General features: G+C 43.3%; 1 protein-coding gene across 1 annotated transcript in view; it reads right to left on the bottom strand.

The window, feature by feature from the left end:
• The window catches only part of LOC145346725 (copine-3-like), an 84,861-nt gene that overhangs the window by 7,986 nt on the left and 49,095 nt on the right, over positions 1-27,780 (bottom strand). The window contains exons 7-13 of the mRNA XM_080194370.1: positions 27,593-27,682; positions 26,925-27,023; positions 23,258-23,344; positions 20,847-20,906; positions 16,350-16,483; positions 971-1,025; positions 827-878 (exon numbers count right to left, since the gene is read on the bottom strand). Of these exons, the coding sequence (XP_080050496.1) occupies positions 827-878; positions 971-1,025; positions 16,350-16,483; positions 20,847-20,906; positions 23,258-23,344; positions 26,925-27,023; positions 27,593-27,682 (577 nt within the window). The remainder of the gene's footprint in view (positions 1-826; positions 879-970; positions 1,026-16,349; positions 16,484-20,846; positions 20,907-23,257; positions 23,345-26,924; positions 27,024-27,592; positions 27,683-27,780) is intronic.

Genomic DNA, 27,780 nt, shown 5'->3' with positions numbered 1-27,780 from the left:
GCTCAGGTCACTGTCTGTGTGGAGTTTGCACATTCTCCTCGTGTCTGTGTGGGTTTCCTCCAGGTGCTCCGGTTTCCTCCCACAGTCCAAAGATGTGCAGGTTAGGTTGATTGGCCATGCATGGTCTTAACTGAAGAAGAATTTGTAGGATTGGAATCATCTTGTATCTTAATCTGAATGTTTACAAACTAATTTTCCAAAACTGAATCCTATATAAAAGCAATTGAACCATATTCTATTCAAGTAAAGTGAACCATAAAGAAACAGCCGAAAAGACCATTTTTCTTTCTCTTGGCATCAGTGCTTGCAGGTCACAAGCAAGCAGTGTTAGCAGCACAGCATAATCATTATCATTTCGCACCATATGCTATACTAATTATATAACTTAGCATAACACTGAGCATTTAAATTAAATAGTCCTTGCTTATTCATAACTATATGACAACTTTCCATAGTGCAATTAAGTACATGATACTTTATCCTTTACTCTATCTTTTGTAGTCACAAAATGTACACTTTCAAATAATTCAAAGTATTATTATTCCATTAAGAAACCCTTTTATGTTTTCAAATACAAATGAAACATGATGCAAACTTCCTTACAAATGTATAACTGAAGTAAATAGAGTTGTTCTTCAAAAGGTTTGGGATTTTGACTCTTATTAACCACATTTGACCAACCCCATGCTGATCATGTGACCTCAGTGCTACAAAATATCTCCATCTTGCCCAATACTGTTAAACATTATTTTCAAAAGTAGTTTTGTATTGCCACAACTGTAATTTTAAAACATATTAAAAACGTAACAGAGAGACAATGTCATACCTGCACAGAATGGATTGGCAGGGTTGAAATTTAGTGGAAATTCATGCGATACCTACATGGGGAAGGAAAACCATCAAAGTATAAATAATTCACAAAATATGAAATCAAATTAGCAACACCTTTCATTAATTGGTCCATACTTACTTGCCAATTAGGGGGTATCTGTGCACCAAATCCAAACGCAGGGAACAATTTGTCTCTAAAATAATCATAATCAGACATTCACCAGTTAATTGATAGCAAAAAAAACATAACCAGCAACAAGTTACAATAAATATTCTGCAAAAGTTCATCTAGCATTGCATCTCCATCATTTACATTGCAGAGCAAATTGCTCCAGCTCCTTGAACTCCACCTTGGTGAAATTATGAACAGGGTTCATAAATTCAGAATACGAGACTGGATTGAGGATTGGCTGACTGACAGAATGCAGAACGGTGAGATAAATGTGTCCTTCTCTGGCTGGTGAAATATAACTAGCAGGGTGTGTCAGGGGTCAGTCCTCACACTTTCGGTGTTTACAATCTATATAAGTGACTTGCAAGCAGGGACGGAGTGTAATATAGCTGAATTTGCAGATGATACTAAAATTGGTGGGAAAGCAGGCAGTAAAAAGGATATAAAGTTTCTACATTCGGATATCAATATACTCGGAGAATGGGCCAAAATTTGGCAGATGGCGTTTTAATGTGGATAAGTGTGAGGTTATCCATTTTGGCCAAAACAATGGGCAAATTATTACCCAAATGGAAAGCAGACCTGCGTGCCTACGTTCATGAATTGCATAAAGTCAATTTGCAGGTGCCGCATGTAATATAACAAGCAAATGGATATTGGCATTTATTGCAAAGGACTGGAGTATAGAAGTACAGACGTGTTGTTGAAATTGTATAGGATGTTGGTGAGACCACATCTGGAGTATTGTGTCCAGTTTTGGGCTCCTTATTTGAGGAAGGATGTAGTGACATTGGAGACAGTTCAGAGATTCACCAGATTGATTCCAGAGATGAAAGGGTGGATGTATGAGAAGAGATTAAACAGTTTGGGTTTATACTCACTGGAGTTTAAAAGGATGAGACGGGATCTGATCGAGATATAGAAAATTTTAAACAAGATTGATAAAGTAAATGTAGATCAAATGTTTCCTCTTACAGGGCATTCTAGAACAAGGGGTCACAGGGATAGGTTGAGAGGCGATAGATTTAAAACTGTGATGAAGAAAACTATTTCTCACAGAGAATTCTGAATTTGTGAAACTCACTGCCCCATAGCGCAGCGGAGCCTGAACCACTGAATGGTTTCAAGAGGGAGTTAGACATATTGCTAATAAAAAAGGGAAACAGGGATATGGGGAACAGGTGGGGAGGTGGATTTGAGTCCAGCGAGAGATCAGCCATGATCCAATTGAATGGCGAGCAGGCTCAAAGGGCTTAATTTGCCTATGTTTGCTCCTAACTCCTATGTTCCCATGTTCAGACGATTCAACGGAAATCAGACATAATACTCCTGACCTCAAAACAGTTTTAAACTTTCAAGTTCCCAGACCCATGGAACTGCTGAAGGCAAGGCTAAATTCCTCCCAATAGGCACAGGCTGTAGAGTGAGTTTTTAACATACGAGGGATTATAAAGCTAACTGTTCAAATTAAATAGTGTTCTAGAATTAGAAATGATGAGCGAAGAAAATGAATTAGAGGTATATAAGTGATAAGGCAAAAATATAAAGGTCATCTTGCTCTAGTTCTCATTTATTCACCACAAGGATAATGAGCTTGCATCCCAAAAACAAGTTTTACAACACGCAGAAGGTGAAGTGGCAAATGATAAGGCAGAAACAAGCTATGATGTGTTTGTAGATCGATGAATCTAGCAAAAATGTTATTTTATTTTGTAAATTAGTCAGGCCAATTGCTTTTTGTAATATATATTAACTTCTTGAGGTCAGATTTTTGCTGCTGAGGCAAGTAGTTCAAGCCTGGACCCAGCTTGGTTTAAAGAGCCCCAAATCAGATGACTCTCACTCCGATGAGGCAAGTGCAAGATCAAGTCAGGCTCGCCAACTCAGGAAACAGATCAGACATTGCCACGTGGGGAGGCATGTGCCAAGGCAGGCTGGTTAGAAGGCCCACCATGGTTCTCTGGCACTTCATCCCAGTTGCAACAAAAGCAGCTCAGTGCTGCAGCCCCGACTCTTCGCAGTCCCTCAACCCTCTACCAGTGCACCTCATACTGCATTGCTGGCTAAGAACCCAAATGAATAAAAGTGAGACTCAGCAAGGATTCAGTTTTGACACTCAAAATGAATTGTTAGCTTTGCTTTATTGAGCAGCACAGTTGCATAAGGGGTGCTGCCTCACAGCCCCAGGGACCCAAATTTGATTCCAGCCCTGGGTGACCGTGTGGAATTTGTACATTCTCTCCACGTCTGTGTGGGATTTTCTCCGGGTGCTCTGGTTTCTTCCCAGAGTCCAAAGATATGCAGGTTATGTGAGGCTACAGGGATAGGGGAGTAGGCATAGGTGAAATGCTGACTTGATGGGCTGAATATCCCCCTTCTGTACTATAGGGATTCTATGGTTCTATTGACATCTTTAACTGGTTATAATGGGTGTTTTTTCGTGATAACTTTTATCAATGTCTCAATATTTATTTGGACAAAATTAAGAGGTGTGAGTGCTTGCTGCATTAACGTGTCTGACTAACATGTTACAGTTTTATAGGAACAGCAGGATCTGTTTTGCAAAGAACATTTCTGAATAGATCTTTATTTTCTCCTCGGCAACTTGTCAGTGTTATGATACGGCTCACTGGTTACATTCACAGGCCATGATTCTTCCATTAGCACTTCGGGCTGGGAGAATTCCATGGAAGCCGATTTGCAGAGTTCATTGTTCCGTGGGAGCACGGAAGAGAGGCAGCGATTTGCGAGTGGAGAGCTTGTGGGTGAGTACAGCAATTTTTTAAAACTAACTTTGTACTTGTTTTTTTTTAAGTTTTGCACCGGAAGCAGTTACTAGGGCACTTGGGTGGAGTTTATTTTACCTTACTATAAATTAGAGCGGTGAGGAATCCCGATATTCTACATAGGTAGAGTATCCCAGCCCTCCCCCCTCCTCTAACCTAAAAAAGAGAGAGAGAGAGGCTCTGACTGAGAGCAGGTAAGTTTGTTTTTGTTTTTGAATGTGCTGTAAGGGCTTTGGCTCACAGGGCCAAAGAGATAAAGGTGAGGCAAGGTAAGTTATAAGTTTTTTTTACTTTTTCCTCTGGGTTACTAAAAAGGGGCAAGTATGGGCGTGAGGCCAGTATGTTGTTGCCAGTGCAACATGTGGGAGGTCTTGGAGGCTCCTGGTCTACCACACCTGTGCTCGGTGTGTGGAGCTGCAGTCCCTACGGAATCAGGTTAAGGAGCTGCAAATGCAGCTCGAGGACCTTCGGCTCATTAGAGAGAGTGAGGAGGTTATAGATAGGAGCTATCAGCAAGTAGTCACACCAGGGCAACGGGAAGAAGGCACTTGGGTAACTATTAGGAAGGGGAAACCTCAGGTGATGGAGAGCACGCTGGTGGATGTCCCCCTTCAAAATAAGTACTCCAGCCTGAGTACTACTGGGGGGGGGGGACAGCTCATCTGAGGGAGGAAGCGGTGGCCAGGTCTCTGGAGCTGAGCCAGTAAGTCAAAAAATTAAAAAAGAGAGCAGAAAGGTAGTGCTAATAGGGGACTCCACAGTGAGGGGGGCGGACAGGCGTTTTTGTGGACGTAGACGTGAGTCGCGGATGGTGGTTTGTCTCCCTGGAGCTGGGATCCGGGATGTCTCTGGGCGTGTCCCAGACATCCTGAAAGGGGAGGGTGAGGAACCAGAGGTTGTCGTGCATATAGGTACTACTGACGTAGGCAAGAAGATGGAGGCAGTCATGAAAAGGGACTATAGGGAACTGGGTAGGCAGCTGAGGAAGAGAAAAGCGAAGGTAGGATTGCTGCCTGTGCCACGGGAGAATGAGGGCAGGAATGGAATGAGGTGGAGGCTGAATGCGTGGCTGAAGGACTGGTGCAGAGGGCAGGGATTTCGGTTCCTAGATCACTGGGACCTCTTTAGGGGTAGGTGGGACCTGTATAGTAAAGACGGGTGGCACTTGAATCCCAGGGGGACTAATACCTTGGCGGGAAGACTGGCTAAGGCTACCAGGGGGACTTTAAACTAGAAAGGATGGGGGGGGGCGGAGGGAATTGTGATGGGGAGACTGGGACGGAGGAGGTTCGCTCCCAGGTAGGGGAGGACTGCAGGCAGTATGAGAGGGAGGTTAGACAGGGGGTGGAGAAGGGAAATGCCCAGGCTGAGGGGCTGAAGTGTATATATTTTTAATGCAAGGAGTATAGTGAATAAGGTAGATGAGCTTAGGGCGTGGATTGCTGCTTGGGAATGTGATGTGGTGGCCATTACGGAGACTTGGATGTCTCAGGGACAGGACTGGGTACTTCAGGTGCCAGGATTCAGATGCTTCAGGAAGGACAGGGAGGGTGGCAGAAGAGGTGGTGGAGTGGCACTGTTGGTCAGGGACAGTGTCATGGCTGCAGAGAAAGAGGATGCCGTGGAGGGACTATCTACTGAGTCTCTGTGGGTGGAAGTTAGGAACAGCAAAGGGTCGAAAACTTTGCTGGGTGTATTCTATAGGCCGCCCAATAGTGACAGGGAAGTTGAGGTGCAGCTAGGGAAACAGATTCTGGAGAGATGTATTAATAACAGAGTTGTCGTGATGGGAGATTTCAATTTCCCAAACATCGACTGGAATATCCCTAGGGTAAGGGGTTTGGATGGGGAGGAGTTTGTTAGGTGTGTTCAGGAAGGTTTCCTGACACAGTATGTGGATAAGCCTACGAGGGGAGAGGCTGTACTTGACCTGGTACTGGCGAATGAACCAGGACAGGTGATGGATCTCTCGGTAGGAGAGCATCTTGGGAATGGTGACCATAATTCTATCTCCTTCACAATTGCATTGGAATGAGATAGGATCAGGCAGGCTAGGAAGGTGTTTGTCTGGAGTAGGGGGAAATACGAAGAAGTCAGGAAGTTACTTGGACAAAAAAACTGGAAGGACGCGTTCTTGGGGAAAAGTACTGAAGGAAGGTGGCGGATATTCAAGGAATGTTTGTCTGGAGCTCTGCATGACAACGTGCTGATGAGACAAGGAGGCTTTGGTAGGTCGCGGGAACCGTGGTGCACGAAGGCTGTGGTGATCCTAGTCAGGAGGAAAAGGAAGGTGTACAAAAGGTTCAGGGAACTAGGAGAGGTTAAGGATCTTGAGGAGTATAAGGATTGTAGAAAGGAGCTTAAAAGGGAAATTAGGAGAGCCAGAAGGGGTCATGAGAAGGCCTTGGCGGGTAAGATTAAGGAGAATCCCAAGGCCTTCTATAAATATGTGAAAAGTAAAAGGATGAGAAGAGAAGGGATAGGACCTATAAAAGGTGAAGGGGGAAAGGTCTGTGTGGAACCAGAAGAAATGGCAGAGGTGATTAATGAGTACTTTGCCTCAGTATTCACGGTAGAAACTGATCTGGGAGATTTTGCTACGGTTTTGCAGCAAATGGAAAAGATTGAGTATGTGGATATTAAGGAAGAGGATGTGTTAGAACTTTTGAATTCTATCAAGATGGATAAGTTGCCGGGACCAGATGGGATATACCCCAGGATACTGTGGGAGATGAGGGAGGTGATTGCAGAGCCCCTGGCGATGATCTTTGCATCGTCAATGGAGACGGGAGAGGTTCCGGAGGATTGCGGATGTGGTTCCTATTTTCAAGAAAGGGAACAGAGATAGCCTGGGAAATTACCAACCGGTGAGTCTGACCTCAGTGGTTGGTAAGCTGATGGAGAGGCTTCTGAGGGACAAGATTTACGAGCATTTGGAGAGGTTTGACATGATCAGAAATAGTCAGCATGGTTTTGTCAAGGGCAGGTCGTGCCTTACGAGCCTAGTTGAGTTCTTCGAAAATGTGACTGAACACATTGATGAAGGAAGTGCAGTGGACGTGGTGTACATGGACTTCAGCAAGGCGTTTGATAAGGTCCCCCATGCAAGACTTCTTGCGAAGGTGAGAGGGCATGGGATCCAAGGGCCTTTGGCGTTGTGGATCCAGAACTGGCTTGCCTGCAGAAGGCAGAGAGTGGTTGTGGATGGGTCTTTTTCGGCATGGAGGTCAGTCACCAGTGGAGTGCCCCAGGGATCTGTTCTAGGACCCTTGCTGTTTGTCATTTTCATAAATGAGCTAGATGAGGAAGTGGAGGGATGGGTTAGTAAGTTCGCCGATGACACGAAGGTCGGTGGTGTTGTGGATGGTCTGGAAGGATGTCAGAAGTTGCAGCAGGACATAAAAAGGATGCAGGACTGGGCGGAGAAGTGGCAGATGGACTTCAACGCGGATAAATGTGTAGTCGTCCATTTTGGCAGAACCAACGGGATGAATGAGTACACTATCAAGGGCAGGAGTCTTAGCAGTGTTGAAGAGCAGAAGGATCTTGGGGTCCGGGTCCACAGGACTCTTAAATCGGCCTCGCAGGTGGAGGATGTGGTCAAGAAGGCGTATGGTGTACTGGCCTTCATTAATCGAGGGATTGAGTTTAGGAGTCGGGAGGTAATGCTGCAACTTTATAAGACCCTTGTCAGGCCCCACTTGGAGTACTGTGCGCAGTTCTGGTTGCTATAGGAAGGACATAGAAGCTATTGAAAGGGTACAGAGGAGATTTACAAGGATGTTGCCTGGATCGGGAGGCATGCCTTATGAAGATTCGTTGAGGGAGCTGGGACTCTTCTCCCTGGAGAGACAAAGGTTGAGAGGCGACCTGATAGAGGTTAATAAAATGTTGAGTGGAATAGATAGGGTGGATTCTCAGAGGCTATTTCCCCGGGTTGAAATGGTCGCTACGAGAGGACACAGATTGAAGGTGCGGGGAGGCAAGTACAGAGGTGATGTTAGGGGTAAGTTTTTCACTCAGAGGGTGGTGAGTGAATGGAATCGGCTGCCGTCAGTGGTGGTGGAGGCGAACTCGCTGGGGTCTTTTAAAAGACTTCTGGATGAGTATATGGGATTTAGTGGGATTGGGGGTTATAGATAGGTCTATGGATTGGTAGGTGTTGATGGGATTGGCGCAACTCGTGGGCCGAAGGGCCTGTTTGTGCTGTAGTGTTCTATGTTTAAGCCCCGCTTGCATTTCCCAACACCAGATTTCTAGCAGCGTCTGCTTCGTGCTGGAAATCAGCAGGAAGACGCGGAAATGATTTGAATAATCATTTCCCTACAATTTAAATGAGATTAGAGAGCCCGGAACTGAGGTCTCCGGCCCACTAATTTCTCCCACCCCACTAGCGTTTCACTCCAGCAGGGATTACCATAGCTCCCCATTTTCAAGAACTAGTAGCCCAGCCCTGCTGGAGTGAAGGGGTCAATCAGGCCCCCCCACCGCCAGGAGTTGGATGGGGGCGGGGGGGGGGGGGGGGTGCCCCTGGATAGGAGCACCCTGGCAGTGCCAGCTGTACCCCTGTGTGCCCAAAGTGCCATTGCCCAGAGGGCACTTTGGCACTGCCCATCGAACGTTGGGCAGTGCCTCAGGGCTGGGGGCCCTTGTGCCACTCTACCTAGGTATCGGTCAGGGAGGAAGGAGGCCAGCGATCGGGGCTGACTGCGGCCGGTGGGGGGGGAGGGGCCTCAACCTGCTGGGAGGGTTGGAACTGTAGGGGGAGGAGGGAGTCACTGTTGGCGGAGGGGAATCTGAGACAAGGGGGGCTGGAAAGATCAGGGCTGGATGGTGGGGGGGGGGGGGGAGGGGGAGTCAGGGTTGGGCCCAGGAATTGTCAGGGGGCTAGCCATTGGGTATTTTTTTGGGGGGCGGGGGGGGGGGGGTGGTGCGTGCAGAAGGTTGGCATTGCGGGGCTGGCCAGCAATCAAGCCCCCTGAAATTCAATGTTATTCACGTTGGTGGGTTCTGCAGTGCAGATCGTAGGTGATGTTTCTCTGAAGTCCCACTGAAAAAAAACAAACAGGAATTACTCCAGTTTTCTCATGAATTTGACACTTCAAAATTTTGAGAGAATTCCATCCATAGTGTATATTGGGTGAATGGGATGGAAGGGTCATGAGTTGGCATTGAGAAGGTGAGAAGCTATGGGGAGTGGCTGGGAGAGTATGGGTGAGATCTTTTGAACTTGGCTTTCAAAAGGTTGCCAGGCACAGACTATGGTGCTCTGAGGGGATGTGAACCACTGGCTAAGGAGAAGCTCAACACTCTGAAAATTGTGGAATGCTGGGAAATGCTACCCCTGTAATGGGGCCGGCCATGTGGGAGGATGGGAGTTGCTACCCACACCCTTGTCCCACAACGACAAAAATTGCTCCACCAGAATGGGGGCTTGTATTCCTGAACTGGGTGAGCCTGCCATTTTCACATGGCCCCAAGAGCAAAATATCAGTCCTGGGGAGTTGGGCGTACAGGGTACACTTTCAAAACTTGCAGATGATAAAAAAAACTTGGAAGCACAGTGACCGGTGCGGAGGATTGTGATAGATTTCAGGGGAGACAAAAAGGTTATAACAGCTGAGAATGAACTCAGAAATGCGAACAGATACATTTTACTGGGAAGAAAAAGGACAGGCAATATGAACCAAATGCTACAATTCTATAGGGGGTGAAGGAGCACAGACACCAAAGAGTGACAGTGGCAAGGCACATAGAGAAAGAGTTTTTAAAAAATGGCACACAGGATCCCAGTCTTTATAAATAGACAACAAGTACAAAAACAAGGAAATGATCATGAACCATTATAAAACACGAATTCTACCAGAATTATATATTATGTCCAATTCTGGGCACCACATTTTAGGAAGAATATGAAGGCCTTGGAGAGGATGCAAAGGAGATTTAGTACAATGTTTCCAGTTAAGTAGATGGATTGGAAGTCTTTAAGGTTGTTTTTAATCAGAGCAGAAAATGTTGAGATTTGACGGAGATATTCAGAATCATGGGTGGTATATAACGGAGGCCGCAGGGATCTTGCCCATTGGCTGGAAGGCCGGCAAGAGGCCAATATTGCCTCTATCAAGGACATCGGGGCTAGAAATGCTGCACATCATGGTCTATCAGCCAATCCGAGATGGCATTTCTGGATTTGGGGGGGGCGCAGGGAGGAGAGAAAGAGGGGTGGTGATACATAGTGGTTCATGTAGTTACGCTGAGGTTGTTGGAACATCATCTTCAAGGATATGGGGAGGGAGGAGTGGCTTTCAGCAGGCACCTCCTTCCCGATGCCAAGTCATTTATCAGCCACTGCGTCTGATGCAGAGGAGCCCTATCCAGGCTCCTGCATGCAACCCCTACATGATTTGCTTTTCAGACTCCCCACAAGGCAGGGCCTCCCCACCAACCCTGTCACTGGCTGAATGCAACCAGCAGCAGGGTTAGGCCCACGTGTGAGTATTAACAACATCAAATTCTGCCCCACGGATAATGTAAACAGAGCAGATAGTAATAAATAGTTCCCACTGGTGAAAACATAGCAAACTATAGGCCCCAGAGTTAAGGTGATTGGCAGAAGAACAAACGATGACATGAGAGTAGAGAGATTCTTCCCGCTTAGAAAGGATAGCAGGACTAGAGGGCACAGCCTCAAGATGGGGCGGAGGGGGGGGAATGCAGTTTGGATCAGAGTTGAGGAGGAACTTCTTCACTCAAAGGGTGGTGAATCTCTGGAATTCTCTGCCCATTGAAGTGGTGGAGGCTACCTCGTTAAATATATTTAAGTCACGAGTAGATATTTTTCATAGACAAGGGAATTAAGGGTTATGGGGAGAGGGCGGGAAAGTGGAACTGATCCACTTCAGATCAGCCATGATCTTATTGAATGGCGGGGCAGGCTCGAAGGGCTGGATGGCCTACTCCTGCTCCTATTTCTTATGTTATGTTTTTGATGCAACGAGTGGTTATGATCGGGAATGCACCATCTAAATGTACGGTGGAAGTGATTCCAATGTCACTATTCAAAGGGGAATTATGTAAGTACTTGAAAGGCTACAGGGAAACTGTAGGGAAGTAGAACAAGCTGTGGTGCTCTTGCAGAGAGCAGGTACAGTCTTGACTGGCTGAATAGCCTCCTTCTGTGCTACAATAATTGTATGATTCTAGTAAAGGAGTGAGCAATTATTCAAATAGCCACATCATACAATATCTTCAGCAGTCTGTTCACATAAAATGGTCACAGTTGCATTAATAGCTGGTTTCAGTTCATGTAGTAATTACTAAGCTGTCCACATGGAACAAAGATGTACATTTACATGGCACAGTAAGCTAGAATTCTAATGCGCCAAAACTACAGAGACCCATGTCAGTAATTTTAGCAGCATAATCTATTGAAATACTTCTAAAAATAACCTGAGCCATGGAACAAGAGGCAAATCTATTCTGAGGGTTTATAGCCAACTAGCTAAGTATAAAACAATAAATGGAATTTAGAGTTGGTGATTAATCTCCCACAGATTGGAATCCTTTGTCGCTTCTCTCTGAGAAGGCCACCTAAGGTTAGCAGCTCTCCTATGCCAACAATATGGCACCTCTCGGTCCAACATTCAGGCCCCCAACAGGGATTGATGTTGTATCCCTAGAGAGACAGAGAGAGAGAGAGAAAGGAAAGTGTGGACAACTGCAGTTCACAAGGGTGGGGTGGAAAGCGGGGGGTGGTCACTCTTTGGTGAGGTGAGGGGAGTCAGAAACAAGATTTTTCAGCAGGCTTCCCCTTCCCAGTATAGAGTCCTTTGATTAGGCATAGCGTGCCCAAGATTAAGGGATCCCCCACTCGAAGATGCTGCAGGAAAACCAAATAGGTTTTGCCATGCTGTGCAGTCTCCCTATATGGTATGTTTCTCATCCATGGTGGTCGGATAAGGCCCTTAAGCAGCGTATTAAGGGCCTCAAAATTCCTCCAAACAGTAAGACTGCCCTCCACTCTTCCTGCGCTGAGCTTCATCAGGAAGAAGCAGGATCCACATCCTGCAATTTCCCCCAATCAACTGCAGCCCCCATCCCAATTCCAAACTTGCCTTGAGGAGCACCACACCCACATCATGCGACCCAATGATGCAGTCATCACCCCTCTCTCACTACCCGCCTACCCACTCCCAGGTATGGGAGCGTGGGGCATTCACATACCAACTCAAGAACAGCTCCTTCCCTGTTGCTATCAGACTTTTGAATGGACCTACCTCACACTAAGTTCATCTTTCTCTACACCCTAGCCAAGACTGTAACACTACATTCTGCAGTCTCTCCTTTCTTTCTCTATGAACGGTATGCTTTGGCTATATAGCACGCAGGAAACAATACTTTTCACTGTATACTAATACATGTGACAATAATAAACCAAATCAAAATCAAAAAGGAAAGTCTTAGTCTTTATGTGAGTGATCAACCATCAGAGCACCAACTGGCAACTAACCAAATGATGTGGAAATGCCAAATAACATAACAGGAAGACACAAAAGCCTATTATTGGTCCCAGATATTATTTCCCAGGTGAACAGTTCACCACACTTACAACAAGAGAGTAGCCCATCAAACCCATCCCTTGGCTGACTGCTCTAACTTGATATTGCATACAGTATTAATTTCAGCATTATGAGATTACACATTTCAAATATTGAATGATCTTCCTGGCAGCAAGTTCTTATTCACTTAGGGTTCAACAGCAAAATGCAGCCTATTGATAGATCAGTTGTAGAACCAATCCGTCAGATTATGTTTTAAGAGCCCATGTCATTTCCAAATCCATTTCACCACCACCCACTAAAACAGGTTAATTAACAAGTGTATCATAGGGTCTGTACAAATCTATAACCGCACAGCTAAACATGAATCAAAATTAAACCTGTTAAAATTTGCATGTTGTGTTTCATGCAGGTGCCTATTCACCCCTCTCATTACACACAAAAATTAAATCATTTCCATTTGGAACACAATTAATTACAATTTCTACAAAATGCAGAAGCTAGATGCCTATCAAAATAGTCTGCAAAACATACATTAACTTGAGAACTAATGTATGACAATTTATGCATGAACTGGCAGGTGTGTGTGAAGATTTGAATATGAAGATGTGCAGAATTGACACAGACTGTGATGAATTCTTTGCATCAGTTTCTTAATCACCAGCTTGTATGAGGTTTAACAGGGTCAATAGTGAATATACAAACATACAAACTAGAAGCAGGACCAGGTCACTAAGCCCCCTCAAGCCTGGTTTGCCATTAAGATCATGGCTGATTTGATTGTAACCACAATCCCAAATTTCTGCCTACCCTGATAACTGCTCACTCCCTTGTTAATTAAGAATCTTTCTAGTTTTGCCTTAAAATTATCCAAAGACTCTATTGCCTTTTGAGGAACAGAATTCCAGAGACTTATGACCCTCACAGGGGAAAAAAGTTTCCTCATCTCTGTCCTAAAGAGAATCCCATTTTATCTAAACAACGACCCTGAGTTCTAGATTCTCCAACAAGAGGAAACATCGGGCCCGATTTTACCACTGCGTTGCATCCATTTTCAGGCACAAAAACTTGGTTAAGTCGAATGTGAGACAAGTAGCGCAGTCTGTGCCCACCTCCGCACAAGTTCCCCCTTTACCAAGGCCCAAAAATGCCTGTGATCAGGACCACGCCCGAAACAGGCACGACGGCCATTTAAATGCATATGTATGCATTTAAATTGCCTTAATGAGCTGCATGCCCAACTTTACCAGCACTTCCCCTTTACCACCACGTTCGCCTGTCCAGAATCAGCAAAAAACAAGCTCCACATAAGTCCAATTCAGGCATTCTGTCAGTGAGGGCTAGTGATGAGGTAAGTGCCGAGCATCTGACAGCTCTCTGCTCGAGATCGAGGAGATGGGGGGTCCGCTGCCACTCTGCCCAAGATCAGTGGGGGGAAAGAGAGGGTCCGCTGCCGCTCTGCCCGAGATCAGTGGGGGGAAAGGGGGTCTGCTGCTGCTCTGCCTGAGATTGGTGGGGGGGAAGGGGGACATGCGATCAGTCTGAGTGGCGGAGGTGTGGGGAGGATAATGGGTCTGTAACACTGTGGGGGTGCAGCAATCTCTGTGGGGGCCAGGGGGAGGCACTATCCGGCCCGGGAGGGACATGGCAGGGAAGCAGCATTCTTTTATTTTTTTCTGCTCATGTGCAGTTGGAGCTGCAGGGTTTCGGGCACGTTTAGCCCCACCCACAGGTTTGTGCAGCGCCATTCGGCCTCACTCATATTTTTGCAAGCACAGTGCGTAAGGGAGCACCTGAGAACATGTCTAAAAGTAGGATCTGAAACACTCCCAGTTTCTAGTCTGCCCAGAACTTAGAATAAAAATAGTAAAATAGGGCCTATCCTCTCCACATCCACTCTCTCAATACCTTCAGGATCTTAAAGGTTTTGATCAAGTCGCCTCTTATTCTTCTAAGCCCAAGTGGAAAAAAGTCTAACCTCTCCCAGCCTTTCCTCATAAGACAATCTGCCCATTCCTGGTATTATTCAAGTAAACCCTCTCTGAACTGCAACTAATGCATTTACATCTTTCCATAAATAATGAGACCAGTACTGTACATAGTACTCCATGTGGTCTCACCAACACACTGTATAACTAAGCATAGCATCCTTACTTTTGTAATCATTTCGATAGTACCACAGAATTCCTACAACGCAGAAAGAGGCCTTTCGACCCATTAAGTCTGCACCAACTCTCCAAAAGTACATTTTACCCAGGCCCAGCCCCTATCCTATCACCATAACCCTGTGCATTTACCTTCAACAATCCACCAAACCTGCACATCTTTAACACTAAGGAGTGATTTAGCATGGCCAATTCACCTAACCTGTGCATTTTTGGACTGTGGGAGGGACACAGTAAGAAGTCTCACAACACCAGGTTAAAGTCCAATCTTGGCAGTCCAACATCTGTGGGAGGAAGCCAGAGCACCTGGAGAAAAGCCGCAGGAAATTTCCTTGCAATAAGCAATAATATTCTATTAGTTTCCCTAATTGCCTACTGTATCTGCACACAAGCTTTTTGTGATTCATGCACTAGGACAATCAGATCCCTCTGCACCTCCTAGCTCGATATTGTTTCACTAATAAGATAAGCTTTTTTATTCTTCCTGCCAAAACGGACAATTTCACATTTTCTCACATTAAGTCTATTTATTAGTGTCATAAAGAAGCTTCCATTAACACTGCAATGAAATCTCTGTGAAAACCCCCTAGTCTCCACAGTCCAGCAACTGTTCATATATACTGAGGGAGAATTTGGCGTGGCCAATGCACCTAACCAGCACATCTTTCAGACTGTGGGAGGAAACCTATGCTGATGCGGGGAGAATGTGCAAACTCCACACAGATAGTGATCCAAGCTGGGAATCGAACCTGGGCTCTGGCGCTGTCAGGCAGCAGTGCTAACCACTATGGCACCGATTATATTCCTATTTGCAGATTTTTGTCAGCTCCTTCAACCTATATCCCTTTGTAGCCTCCTTACATCTTCTTCACAACTTACTTTCCTACCTATCTTTGTGTCATAGGCAAATGTAACAACTAAAGCATCAGTCCCTTCATCCAAGTCACTTATATAAATTGTAAAATATTAAGGCCTCAGAACTGATCCCTGTGGCTCACATCCTGCAAACCAAGAAAACACCTATCATGCCAACTCTGTTTCCTGTTAGGTAGCCAATCTGCAATCCATATCATTATCCATTAAACCACTGACGTATTATTTTATCCCAAGAATACTTAAAATGTGAACTCAGTACCATAAGGATTAGTTGAGGAAATAGCGTACCTGCATTCAAGAGGATGTTAGATAAGTATATGAGGGAACAAGAAACAGAAGTGTATACTGATGGGGTTAGAGGCAGAATAGTGAAGGAGGTTTCTGGAACATAAAGAACAGCATGGTTCTGTCAGACCAAATAGCCTGTTTCTCTGCTGTAAATATTTTGTAATATAAATTTGTATTTCACAAGACCTTAGAAATACAGGCCGCATTGTTTCTCTTTTAAAATGTGCAGCTAAAATTCAAATTTGTATTGGGAATTAGAATGACTAAAAATGACAATAAAGTCATTATTCACAATTCTGTATCTGGATCAGTTAATGATCAACTGCTGCCTCACAGCATCAGGGACCTGCATTCAATTCCAATCTCGAGTGACTGTCTGTTTGGAGTTGGCACATTCTCCCCATGCAAAGATTGACACCTTTAAACACAGCTGCAAAGAACTGCCAAGTAAAAATAAGATTCTTTTGTAGAGGAAGAGAAAGCAAAAGACTGATCTCACACTTTTCAGCCTTTTTTTTAAAAAATAGGAAAATAACTGGTAAAATTTTGGGATCAGTTCATCCACACATCCTCAGGGCAAGGAACTGGGAGTAGCCCAAGGAGACCAAGAAAATGGGTGCATAATAAAAGGCAAAAAGCCAGACTGATATAAGAAAAAACAGGAATGCATTACGTATCGTAGTCTTGAATGATCATTCCAACAGACCAGATTGCCATCAGGTATTCATTAAATCCATTAGGACTTATATAATGTAGAGAGTCAGGTTTGCGAGGGTCTCCATTTGAGCCTGTGAAATCAATACCAACCTGCAATTAAGAAGCAAGAAAACATTTGCTAGAAATTATTTTAAAACACAACACAGATAATTAATGTAGCCCAATCAATGTTAAATGGAGTTCATGTTTGTTGAATTATGGGCGGAACCCCTCAACTTTTGTTCCCTCAGGACTACATTTATTTGATCAAAAACTGAAGCCGATTTTTGTTTTAATTTTTCCCCTTAATGAGCATGCTTCAAATTCATAGAATCATAAAGTTCCTACAGTGCAGAAGGAAGCCATTCAGCCCACTGAGCCTACACTGAAACCAATCCCATCCAGGCCCTATCCACATTGTATTTACCCTGCTAATCCCCCGAACACTAAAGGGCAATTTAGCATGGCCAATCAACCTTACGCGCATATCTTTGGAGTGTGGGACGAAACTAGAGCATCCGGAGGAAACCAACGCAGGTGAGGGGAGAATGCGGCAAACTCCAAACAGACAGACAATCACCCAAGACCAGAATTGAACCCAGGTCCCTGATGCTGTGAGGCAGCAGTGCTAACCACTGTGCTGCCGTCCCACCCAATTAACAGAACAAATTAAACAAACGGTTATTTGCTTTACTATCCAATAATAGTGGAATTATTAAATACAAATTAATTTGGTATTACCATGATTTATAATATGTTTCCATGATCTAAAGCACCCAGGAGGGAGTGCACCTCTGGCAAGCCCAAGTATGAAGCTCATGACTTTTCCAAAAACAAAACCATTTGGCTTTCATTTTGCACTCAGCTGCGAAGGAACTGCACTCTCCACTAACTTCAAAGAAAGCGGCCCACAAAAGGTTAGTGGCCTCTAAAGTATCAATTTCCCCATTCTTAACATGACTTTCAATCTGACACCATCCACTAGGGATCCAGGGTGTTCAGTAATCAGCGAAGCGAACAAGGAGGCTGAAAAGCCTCTGATCGAAGCATTCTCACTGATGGAAAGTTAGGATGTAAAAAGCACAAATTGTAACTCAATTTTCAATTATTTTTCTGAAAGCAAAATAAAGATTGGAACCCACACATGGCTTTAAAGTGAAAACTGAAGTATCATTAACTTGAAAAACTGAAACAATTATTTTACAGATCAGTAAATTATTATGGAGTGAAGAGAAAGGCATTCTACACTTACAAAATCAGGTTTTTCATGAGCAAAGATATTGTTTAGAACACGATTTAAAGTTTAGTTACAATTCATTCAAGACTTAACATTTTTAATTCTTTTTACAGCAAGAATAGCATATAAAATGTTGATGTTCACGTCAATTCACTGATTTTGTGCTGACTGTACCTCTGAAGATTGAACAGTGCATCCTGTTGTCATGATCACTGACAACAACTTGTGGATTTCTACATTTAACTAATGTTCTGTTAGTTTCAAACTGTAAGGATAATCAGAGCATTATGGGGGGAGGGGGGGGATTTCCCATTCCATTTTCGGCTGGCGAGAACAAAGGAGGAAGCGGAGAATTGAAGGGACTCCCAAAACAGCCTTTAACCTGCCAGATTTCCCCCACTCAATCGTCCCTACCCCTCTACAGTGACATAACAGAATTCCCGCAATGCAATGAAGGAAAGCCAATTTGAATATATTTTAATGTAACTAGCAGGCATCCACACTCTAACATTCCCCCTACGTAGGAAAGGCAGCATGCCATCAGGTCAGTGGGGTTCACAACAAAGTTTTTAAAATGGGGAACTGATGAACAGAACCAGCCAGGTACGTACAGCACTCAGGAGGGTGAGGATATTGCCCAGGTGGTACCCTGGCACTGCCCCCTGGGGCTAGACTTCCATGCCCACCTGGGGCGGGGGGGGGGGGGGGGGGGGGGGGGTGTGGCCGCAGATGGAGTCGGAACATGTTTGTGTCCGCTGGGTGATTTTTTTTTCATCGTTTTACATCAGAGTGCCCTTTCTTTCAGGAGCCAAATTTGCTGGTTCATTCACAGTCTGGCCCATCAACATAACATTGGGGGATCATGCCCAGGCAGTACCTTGGCACTTGTCTCAAAGTGTTAAAAAATTCAACCGGAAAAGTCGGTAGCCAGAGTTGACACTTCTAAAAGGATAAAAAAAAGACTATGAGAGAAAGTGAGCTAGTGATATCAAGGCAAATATGAGGATAGATATTTAAATAAGTAAAGAGTAAGCATTGGTCAGATAGAAAAAGTGTGCCTGGGAAATTGATAATGGAAAGTAGGGCTATGACAGATGTATTAAACAGGTATTTTACATCTGTCTTCATTACAGAGGATACAAACAACATTCTTTTTATAGTTGTAAATCAGGAATTGGATAGGAGGGAGGAAAATTACAATCACCAGGAAAATAGTCTGGAGCAAATTGTTGAACATAAGAAATAGGAGCAGGAGTAGGCTATCTGGCCCTTCGAGCCTGCCCTGCCACTCAATAAGATCATGGCTGATCTGTCGTGGCTCAGTTCCACATTCCCGCCCTCTCCCCATAACCCTTAATCCCCTTGCCTATCAAAAACCTATCAACCCGCGTCTTAAAAATATTTAGCGAGGCAGCCTCCACCACTTCAACGGGCAGAGAATTCCAGAGATTCACCACCCTTTGAGTGAAGAAGTTCCTCCTCAACTCCGTTCTAAACCGCCCCCCCCTTTATCTTGAGGCTGTGCCCCCTAGTCCTACTATCCTTTCTGAGCAGGAAGAGTCTCTCCACCTCTATCCTATCCATCCCATTCATCATCTTATACGTCTCAATGAGATCTCCCCTCATTCTTCTAAACTCTAACGAGTACAAGCCTAGTTTATTCAGCCTCTCCTCATAGCTCAACCCCCTCAACTCCGGCATCATCCTAGTAAACCTCCTCTGCACTCCCTCCAAGGCCAAAACATCCTTGCGTAAGTACGGCGCCCAAAACTGCACACAGTACTCCAGCTGCGGCCTCACCAATGCCCTATACAGCCACAGCTAGACCTCCCTACTTTTATATTCAATCCCCCTCGCTATGAAGGCCAGCATCCCATTCGCCTTCCTGACCACCTGCTGCACCTGCAAGCTAGGTAACATGATTTTATGGAAGGAAATTATGTTTAAAACCTATTTGAGCTTTTTGAAAGCGTCATATCTACTGCAGATTAAATGGAACCAGTGGATGTAGTGGACTTTGATGTGCCACCTTATCAAAAGCCTTCTGGAAATCTAAGTTATTGCAGAAAATTAAGTCCAGGTTGTAGGGGTTCAGAGGGGTCAGGGTGTCCTTGTGCATGAATCACAAGAGGCTCATTTACAGCTACAGCAAGTAATTTGGAAAGTTAATAGAATGCTATTGTTTATTGACGGTGGCACCAAATACAAAATTAGGCCTTCAGTTTTACAGGGCATTGGCAAGACCACATCCAGTGCATTGTGTACAGTGTTGGTTTCCTTCTTTAAGAGGAGACGTAAATGCATTAGAAGCAGTTCAGAGAAGGTTTATTCAAATAATATCAGGAATTGGTAAGTTGTCTTATTAAAGGTTGGAGAGGTTAGGTTGGTATCCACGAGAGTTTAGAAAAGTGAGAGATGTTTTGATTGAAACCGTTAAAATCCTGAAGGGTATTAACAGGGTGGATTTGGAGAGGATGTTTCCTCTTGTCAGAGAATCTAGAATTGTTTAAAATTAAGTTGCACATTTAGGACAGAGATGAGGAGAAATTTGTTTCTCTCAGAGATGACAGTTTGTAGAACTTCCTTCTTTAAAAGGCAAAGTGAAGTTTTTGAATAGTCTTCCAGCAGAGCTAGATAGATTCTTGATTAGCAAGTGAGTGAAAGGTTATCTGGGGTAGGCATGAATGTGGGGTTGAGTTACAATCAGATCAGCAATGATCTTATTGAATGGCAGAGCAGGTTCAAGGGGTCAAGTGGCCTATTCCTGTTCCTAATTTATCTGTTTGTATGTTCGTAATATCACCAGTACGTACAAATATAACTATCAGAATCAGAAAGTCTCATCAATGTCAATGGACTTTTGGCTGAACCACCAGATTTTCTGTCCAGGATGATGTCATTTGCTTAATCAATATTAATGCAAACAATATTAATGCAAAAATTTTAGAGCACAGTTTATTCCCTATTTCCATTTTACACCATTGCTTCCAAAAGATAGAATGGGGAGGTTGTCAATGAGAATTCTGAAAAGAATCAAGGGTGAAGGTAAACTCCAAGGATTGAAAGTAATGAGGCCAATTCATTAATTTGTTGCAGAAAATAAATTCATTAATTCCAACTCATTAAAAAAATAGGTTGAGTGTTAAAATAAATCTCTACATCTCTCATTTTCATTCCCAAAAAAAGTGCAAACTTCAGCTAATATTTTTGATCAGTTGACATTAGCAATTTACTCACAATGAAGTTCATTTGACAGCCACCCATAATATAGTCCAAGAAAGAATATTCTTTCACAATCTGCAAATTAAACATTTAGAAGCATGTCAGGTATTTTATTGTGTAACAACATGACCTATTACATAATCCATCAATTAATATTCTTACCCAAGTATTAATAGGTGCTAGGGATGGGCAACAAATACTGATATTACCTGCTACACTCGTCACCCATGAATTTTTAAAACACTGTTAAAAAGCAGTTGTTTCAACCAGTGAGAAGTATTGTCAATCTTAATTTTTAATTAAAAAGGGAAACATTAATTGTCTCTGTTGACAAATTTCCACTGTAGCAGCAACATTGAGAAATAAATAACTTGCATTTATACAATATCTTTCCCACCTTCGGGTGTCTCAAAGTATTAACATCTTGCTCCCCATTTTCTACAGAACAGGTCACCCACCAGGAGATGTAACAAACTATACTGTTGAAAGTCTCTGTTCTCCAAGATTGACATCTCTACCTGAGATTTTTTTGTACCAATTGCTTTCATTTGATGCCAATTACTCTCAATTGTTATCATATTGTCATCATTTGATATCACTTGCATGCATACACAATCACTTGTCCATCATTCTATCGCATTTAACTCCGATCAGACCATTTAGCAATCATTTTCACACTGGACCACACTTGCAACGTCAAATGATATTTATCAGCTGACATCACTGCCTTCATATGCCGTCTTCCAGTGAACATAACAAAATATGACTACACAAACACAATTTTCCTAACTCCTAATTGATTATATATCCAGCATGTAGGGTCACATCCCCCCAATGTTGGGGTGAGGCGGAGGGAGCAGGAGGAACGCCGAGAAGGCGGAGGGAGCGGGAGGAACGCCGAGAAGGCGGAGGGAGCGGGAGGAACGCCGAGAAGGCGGAGGGAGCGGGACAACGAGACAGTAGGGGGAACAATGAGAAGGTGGAAGGGAACAATGAGAGAGTGGAGGGGGAGTGACAAGAGGGTGATAAGGGATCTTATTACGTAATACATAATTAAATTTCCTTATATTTTTCAATCAGTTGCTGAACGTGTGGAATAGCTGTGAGTATGTGTCAAAGTAATTCCAAATTAGAATTACTGATGTCAAGTTGTAACTGAGAGCATTGATTACACATGAAAACAAAAATGATGTGGAAATTTCCGGGCAGGGATGTATCTCCCAATGTACTTCCCTGAGCAACATCGTGAGAGTGGGAATTTGTTGGTGTTCATAGGCACAATGTACATAATGACATGTAATGGTGGTGTAATATATCATGCCAATGTTGTCTCACTGGCACAAAAATAACTGGCATGGGAGAAAGAATGGGAAATGTGCTCAAATTAATGAATCCATTGCAACTGAAGAATAGGTAGAAGTGTGTGTGCAGATAATACTAAAACAAGACCAATTTTCCTTTTAGTATATTCGTTAGAAAGTAAAAGTCATAAACCACTGGAGCGATTTAAACTTCAGATGTTTAACAGAACAAGTTGTGACCGGCCTGATGTGGATTTGGCTCTATTTTTCTTACAAACACAAAACTACATTCATGGGATTTTGTAATGGCACTTTTAGTGCCGAACAATACCATCTTGTTTTGAAAAGCATGTTGCATTCCTTGTTTTTTCTGTAAGAAAACAGAGCTATTTCCCAGATGAGAGTGGAAGGTCAGTTTAACTGGTCTATTTAATCTGTGTTCAGCCAAATTAAGGTGAGGAAATCAAAGCCAAAGTAACAGCTAGTTACACACTGCAATTTACAACTCATTGTAATTTTCAAGGCAGGGAAAATTATGCAGTTGAAACTGAAATTACCAGTCAATCCAGGCCCTACTGAGCTTGATTCATATCTGCAGAAAATACTGTACTTTTCATAGTATTATATGTGATTTTTAAAATTTCACACTCTGTCAAACACAGTGTTAGTGAGGAAAAGTAAGTATGGTGATAAACTGGGTGGGGCAAGAAGGTCACTAAAAATACTTGATAGGGGTGTAGTAACCATATTATGGTTGGCACAGTGGTTAGTACTGCTGCCTCAGCGCCAGGGACCCAGGTTCAATTCCTGGCCTGGGTCACTGTCTGCGTGGGTTTCCTCCAGTTGCTCCGGTTTCCTCCCACACTCCAAAGATGTGCAAGTTTGGTGGATTGGCCAAGATAAATGGCCCCTTAGTGTGAAGGAGGACTAGCTAGGGTAAATGGATGGGGTTAATGGGGATATGGCCAGGGCGGGATTGTGGTCAGTGCAGACTTGATGGGCCAAATGCCCTTCTTCTGCCACTGTAGGGATTCTATGAATAGAGGTGGGAAGGTATAAAATGCCAGACAGATTTTGTTTAAAAAAAAAATGAATTCTTGGAAATAAAAACTGTGAAATCCTTACCTGACACAATTTGAAACTCACTATTCCTGAGTTTCTGTATCTTCTCTTTTTCTGCTTCTTCTTTGGATTAATGCACTCAAACTCTGCCTGCAAAAGAAATACCAAGAGAAATGTTGTACCAGGTCATTTTTTAAAATTATTTTATTTATTATTGTCACAACTAGTTGTACATTAACGCTGCAATGAAGTTACTATGAAAATTCTCTGGTCACCACACTCTGCCGCCTGTTCGGGTACACAGATGGAGAATTTAGCATGGCCAATGTACATAACCAGCACATCTTTTGGACTGTGGAAGGAAACCAGAGCACCCGGAGGAAAACCACACAGACACGGGGAGGCCTGTACAGGCTCCGCACAGACAGTGACCCAAGCCAAGAATTGAACCCGGGTCATGAGAAATGGATACAGCACCATTCTGGTATTTAATATGAAAACAGAAACATTACTGTGCATAGAGAATGCAAGGAATGTGATTAGCATTGACTAATCCAACAGAATTTTATTCACACAGATTATTTTTATATGTGGAATTACTCTGACATTAAGTTTGCCAAGAATGTGTCAAAGCTTCTTTAGAACCACAATGGCAGCTCACAGGGAGTTGCAGCGAGTAAAGTGCAATTAGAGATAAGTTCATTCCCAAAATAAGGAGGGCCAGTCATACTTGTGGGGAGTTAATCACACCAGTTGCCTGCCACAGAATGGTATTTACCAGGAGGCTTATTTTCAGATTGAATAGCTGTCTTCTTGGCCAGTAACAGTCCCAGTTGTAGAGGAAGTGAAAAGATGGAGCATCATAGAGAAGGAAAAGAACTGGTTTGCTATTGGAAATACTTAGGTCTGGATTAATTAAATTGTAATTGGTGAGTCCACACCTATCAAGGGCAGGATTGGATTCTCAAAACCTCTGATCAGAGTCCAAAATTAGAGGACAGCACACTGCTTTTAATGTAACCACCTTCGTGGGCCAATTTCATAGTTTTCTAAACTCTCAGTGGCATGCTTTGTAATGACTTATGTGACAAGCTATGTTAACTTGGAAAGATTTCTGGCCAATTTAAACATATCTTTTAAATCTGATTTCTACTGGATTACAATTTAAAAACAGCTGGTTACCAAAATATTATTTCAAAAAACACGGTCAATCTTGTTGAATGTTATTTTACAAAGGACTTGAATTTCCAGGATGGCGTTTAGATAGACATTATAATAAGAACTACACCAGTTTTCCCATAGTTTTGGCGATGGGAAATTAAAACCAGCCTGCAGGTGCAGCAGGTGGTCAGGAAGGCGAATGGGATGCTGGCCTTCATAGCGAGGGGGATTGAATATAAAAGTAGGGAGGTCTTGCTGCAGCTGTATAGGGCATTGGTGAGGCCGCAGCTGGAGTACTGTGTGCAGTTTTGGGCGCCGCACCTGCGCAAGGATATTTTGGCCTTGGAGGGAGTGCAGAGGAGGTTTACTAGGCTGATACCAGAGTTGAGGGGGTTGAGCTATGAGGAGAGGCTGAATAAACTAGGCTTGTACTCGTTAGAGTTTAGAAGAACGAGGGGAGATCTCATTGAGACGTATAAGATGATGAATGGGATGGATAGGATAGAGGTGGAGAGACTCTTCCCGCTCAAAAAAGACAGTAGGACTAGGGGGCACAGCCTCAAGATAAAGGGGGGGCGGTTTAGAACGGAGTTGAGGAGGAACTTCTTCACTCAAAGGGTGGTGAATATTTGGAATTCTCTGCCCGTTGAAGTGGTGGAGGCTGCCTCGCTAAATATTTTTAAGAAGCGGGTTGATGGGTTTTTGATAAGAGAGGGGATTAAGGGTTATGGGGAGAGGGCGGGAAAGTGGAACTGAGCCACGACAGATCAGCCATGATCTTATTGAATGGCGGGGCAGGCTCGAAGGGCCAGATGGCCTACTCCTGCTCCTATTTCTTATGTTCTTATGTTCTTATTTCCTGGGCAGATTATTTAGCTTTGCTGACATAGTTTTTAAAAAATGTAAAATGAACATAAATGCAGCATTAATTGTTGAGTTATAACACTAGAGGAGATTTTATGTCCTCCTGCATGTTTGGAATTGGGGAGAGCAGTCAATCCCTGCTGCCTTCCTGTCTCTGCCAGAATTAAGTTTAGAGCGGGTAGGCCTATGGTAGATGGACATCCTGACCTGCTGCCAATTGAGGTCCATAAGTGGCCAATTAAAGCCCATTTATGGTCTATCACCACGTGGTGGGCACAATCACTAAACCTGTCAGGGCTGCTTGGAGATCCCTCATTCAAAGAAACTCAATGCCTGAGAGAAGGACCTAGGAAGGGGAGGAGCAGCTAAGTGCTCCCCCTTGCTGTTGATGTCCCTCCACTCCCCACCATAACACTGCTCCCATCACAAACTACCCCTAGCTTAAGTCACTTCTCTATTCTGCTGTGGGCCTGAAGCTGTGGGGCAGGGCAGGGTGGGCAGGGGGTGGGGCAAGGCAGTGGGGGGGAGCGGGGAGTGGGGATTGACCTGTTTAAGAACATTGCTAATAATTTTAAATAAATAAACAGTTGCCTTCCAAATAATACATTTATAGAATGGACTGCTAAGGACAGCTTTCCTGCCACCATCTGCTAGAATTTTATTTCAATTCCTCCCACAGTTGCTTGGCTCCCTCAGAAAATTAGTAACTTTCTTCCTATAGGATTCCTATAGCGCGGAAAGAAGCCATTCGTCCCGTCAAGTCTGTGTCGACTCTGCGAACAAGCATCTTACCCAGGCCCACAGCACCCAGTGCTTTGTTTTACACCCTGTCAAATTTTCTTTTTCATTGAAGTCCATAAGAAGGTAAAGTAGACAGGCTGCCAATTTACTATTGTCCAATTTTGCATTACTGCCAAAGTTAAATTTTACCTGCCTTGGCTGTCTCTTGTGCCCTGCCAAACAAACATTCCAATGCTTCACTACTGCTAGGCACAGACCCTGCAGCCTACTGCCAAGCTACCTTAAATCAGAAAGCATTCCTTTCATCTTCATTTGTGTCCTGGGCTCTAAAACTCAAAACACAAATATACCATTACTATATTCTGTATTAAAAATTGATTTGTTCACTCACTATAAATGAGTGGTCCTGATAATTCATGCTGCATTTTACAGCATGAAGCCAAGGTTGGAATCTTGTGCTCTCTGGCAAGAAGTTTGGAGGCTGCATCCCTCATTCCTCTGACTTGAGCTTACTAATTATTTCTCACTTCACCATCATAGGCCAATATGCTCCACCCTCTGGCAATCTTTTTGGAAAGCCCTTGGCTGTATTTCACCTCTCCCGTGCTGCTTTTCTGATTCAACACGTGACATGATATCAGCTAACAACCAGAATGTTCCCGACACAAAAATAAACAGTGAAGTGAAATAAATGCAAATACAAAGTACAAGTCATTTTGGTCGTCCTCGCCCACTTTCTCACAGCTAGCTGAAAGGATGACATTAGCAAAGGCTGAAAATCAAAGCATCTCACCAACCTGTCAGATGGTGCAGAATGGAGACTTAATGGAGAAATGATAAAAGAAAAATTACACTGTAATCTAAAGCAACTTGCTGCAATTTTATTTTTTTTTAAATAAAGCAGAATAGCTGAATGTTTCTGTAGTATTAAACAGGAATTCTATAAAGAAAAATGCAAACTTACTGGTGAACTATGCGATGCCATTTGCAACATCTGCATATTTGTTTCAAATGTTCCTATTAGATCATGTGATCCATCATTGTCATAATCGTAGCAGGTTACCTGAAAGAGAGATGTTCATTAAATAGGCTGAAGATTATAAAAAATGTAGAGGAGTTTATAGTATCTTGCTATTTCCCAAAATACCCAATATTTCAGTATGTGACCTTTACAAATAGTTATGTGGATGTAACAAATGTGATAGAGAAGCAGCAATAATAATGCAAGTAAATACAATGCTTAACAAAAGCAGCAGTGAACATGTTTAACAGATATAAAATTAGGCAATTAGTTTGCTTATAGACAATCACGAGCTACAAGGTTATTTTCTTCAAGTGTCAAATTGTTAAGGCAGTTTGATAATTGGAAACAGGAAGGAGAGCATGTGAAAAGAGAGAATGAAAGAGATCCAGAAAAAAGGGAAAGTATGAGGATGCTCTTTTGCATGAGGGAAAGTATGAGGATAAGTTGAAGAGTTTACACTTTAAACCATATTTTCAATATTTGTTTAGTCTTGCAACTCAATTACTAATATCAATACAAATTCTCATCAGATTCTTTGATTAGTAATCTTTTCAACAAGCAAAATGCTAAATATTTCTTAGCTATCTAGTAATAAACATTAGAAATACCTTGATTGGTTTCTGCAAATCACTATTGCACAGTGACTGCAAAGGAATTTTAAATGGTTTCCATGTGGGGTTTAAATTCCTTTTAATGACCTGAAAATAATTTTTGAAAAACAGTAAATGCATTATCTGAAGTACCGCATAAGTATTTGTTGTTCAATTTTTTTTATCATAATAACTGCATTGAAGTA

Source organism: Carcharhinus amblyrhynchos, chromosome 8, assembly GCF_965287045.1.
Source record: "Carcharhinus amblyrhynchos chromosome 8, sCarAmb.v2.hapA, whole genome shotgun sequence".
In the NCBI taxonomy this organism is placed as follows: Eukaryota; Metazoa; Chordata; class Chondrichthyes; order Carcharhiniformes; family Carcharhinidae; genus Carcharhinus; species Carcharhinus amblyrhynchos.
Note: the sequence above shows the minus strand (reverse complement) of the source record. Positions and strands in the feature narration are given on the sequence as shown.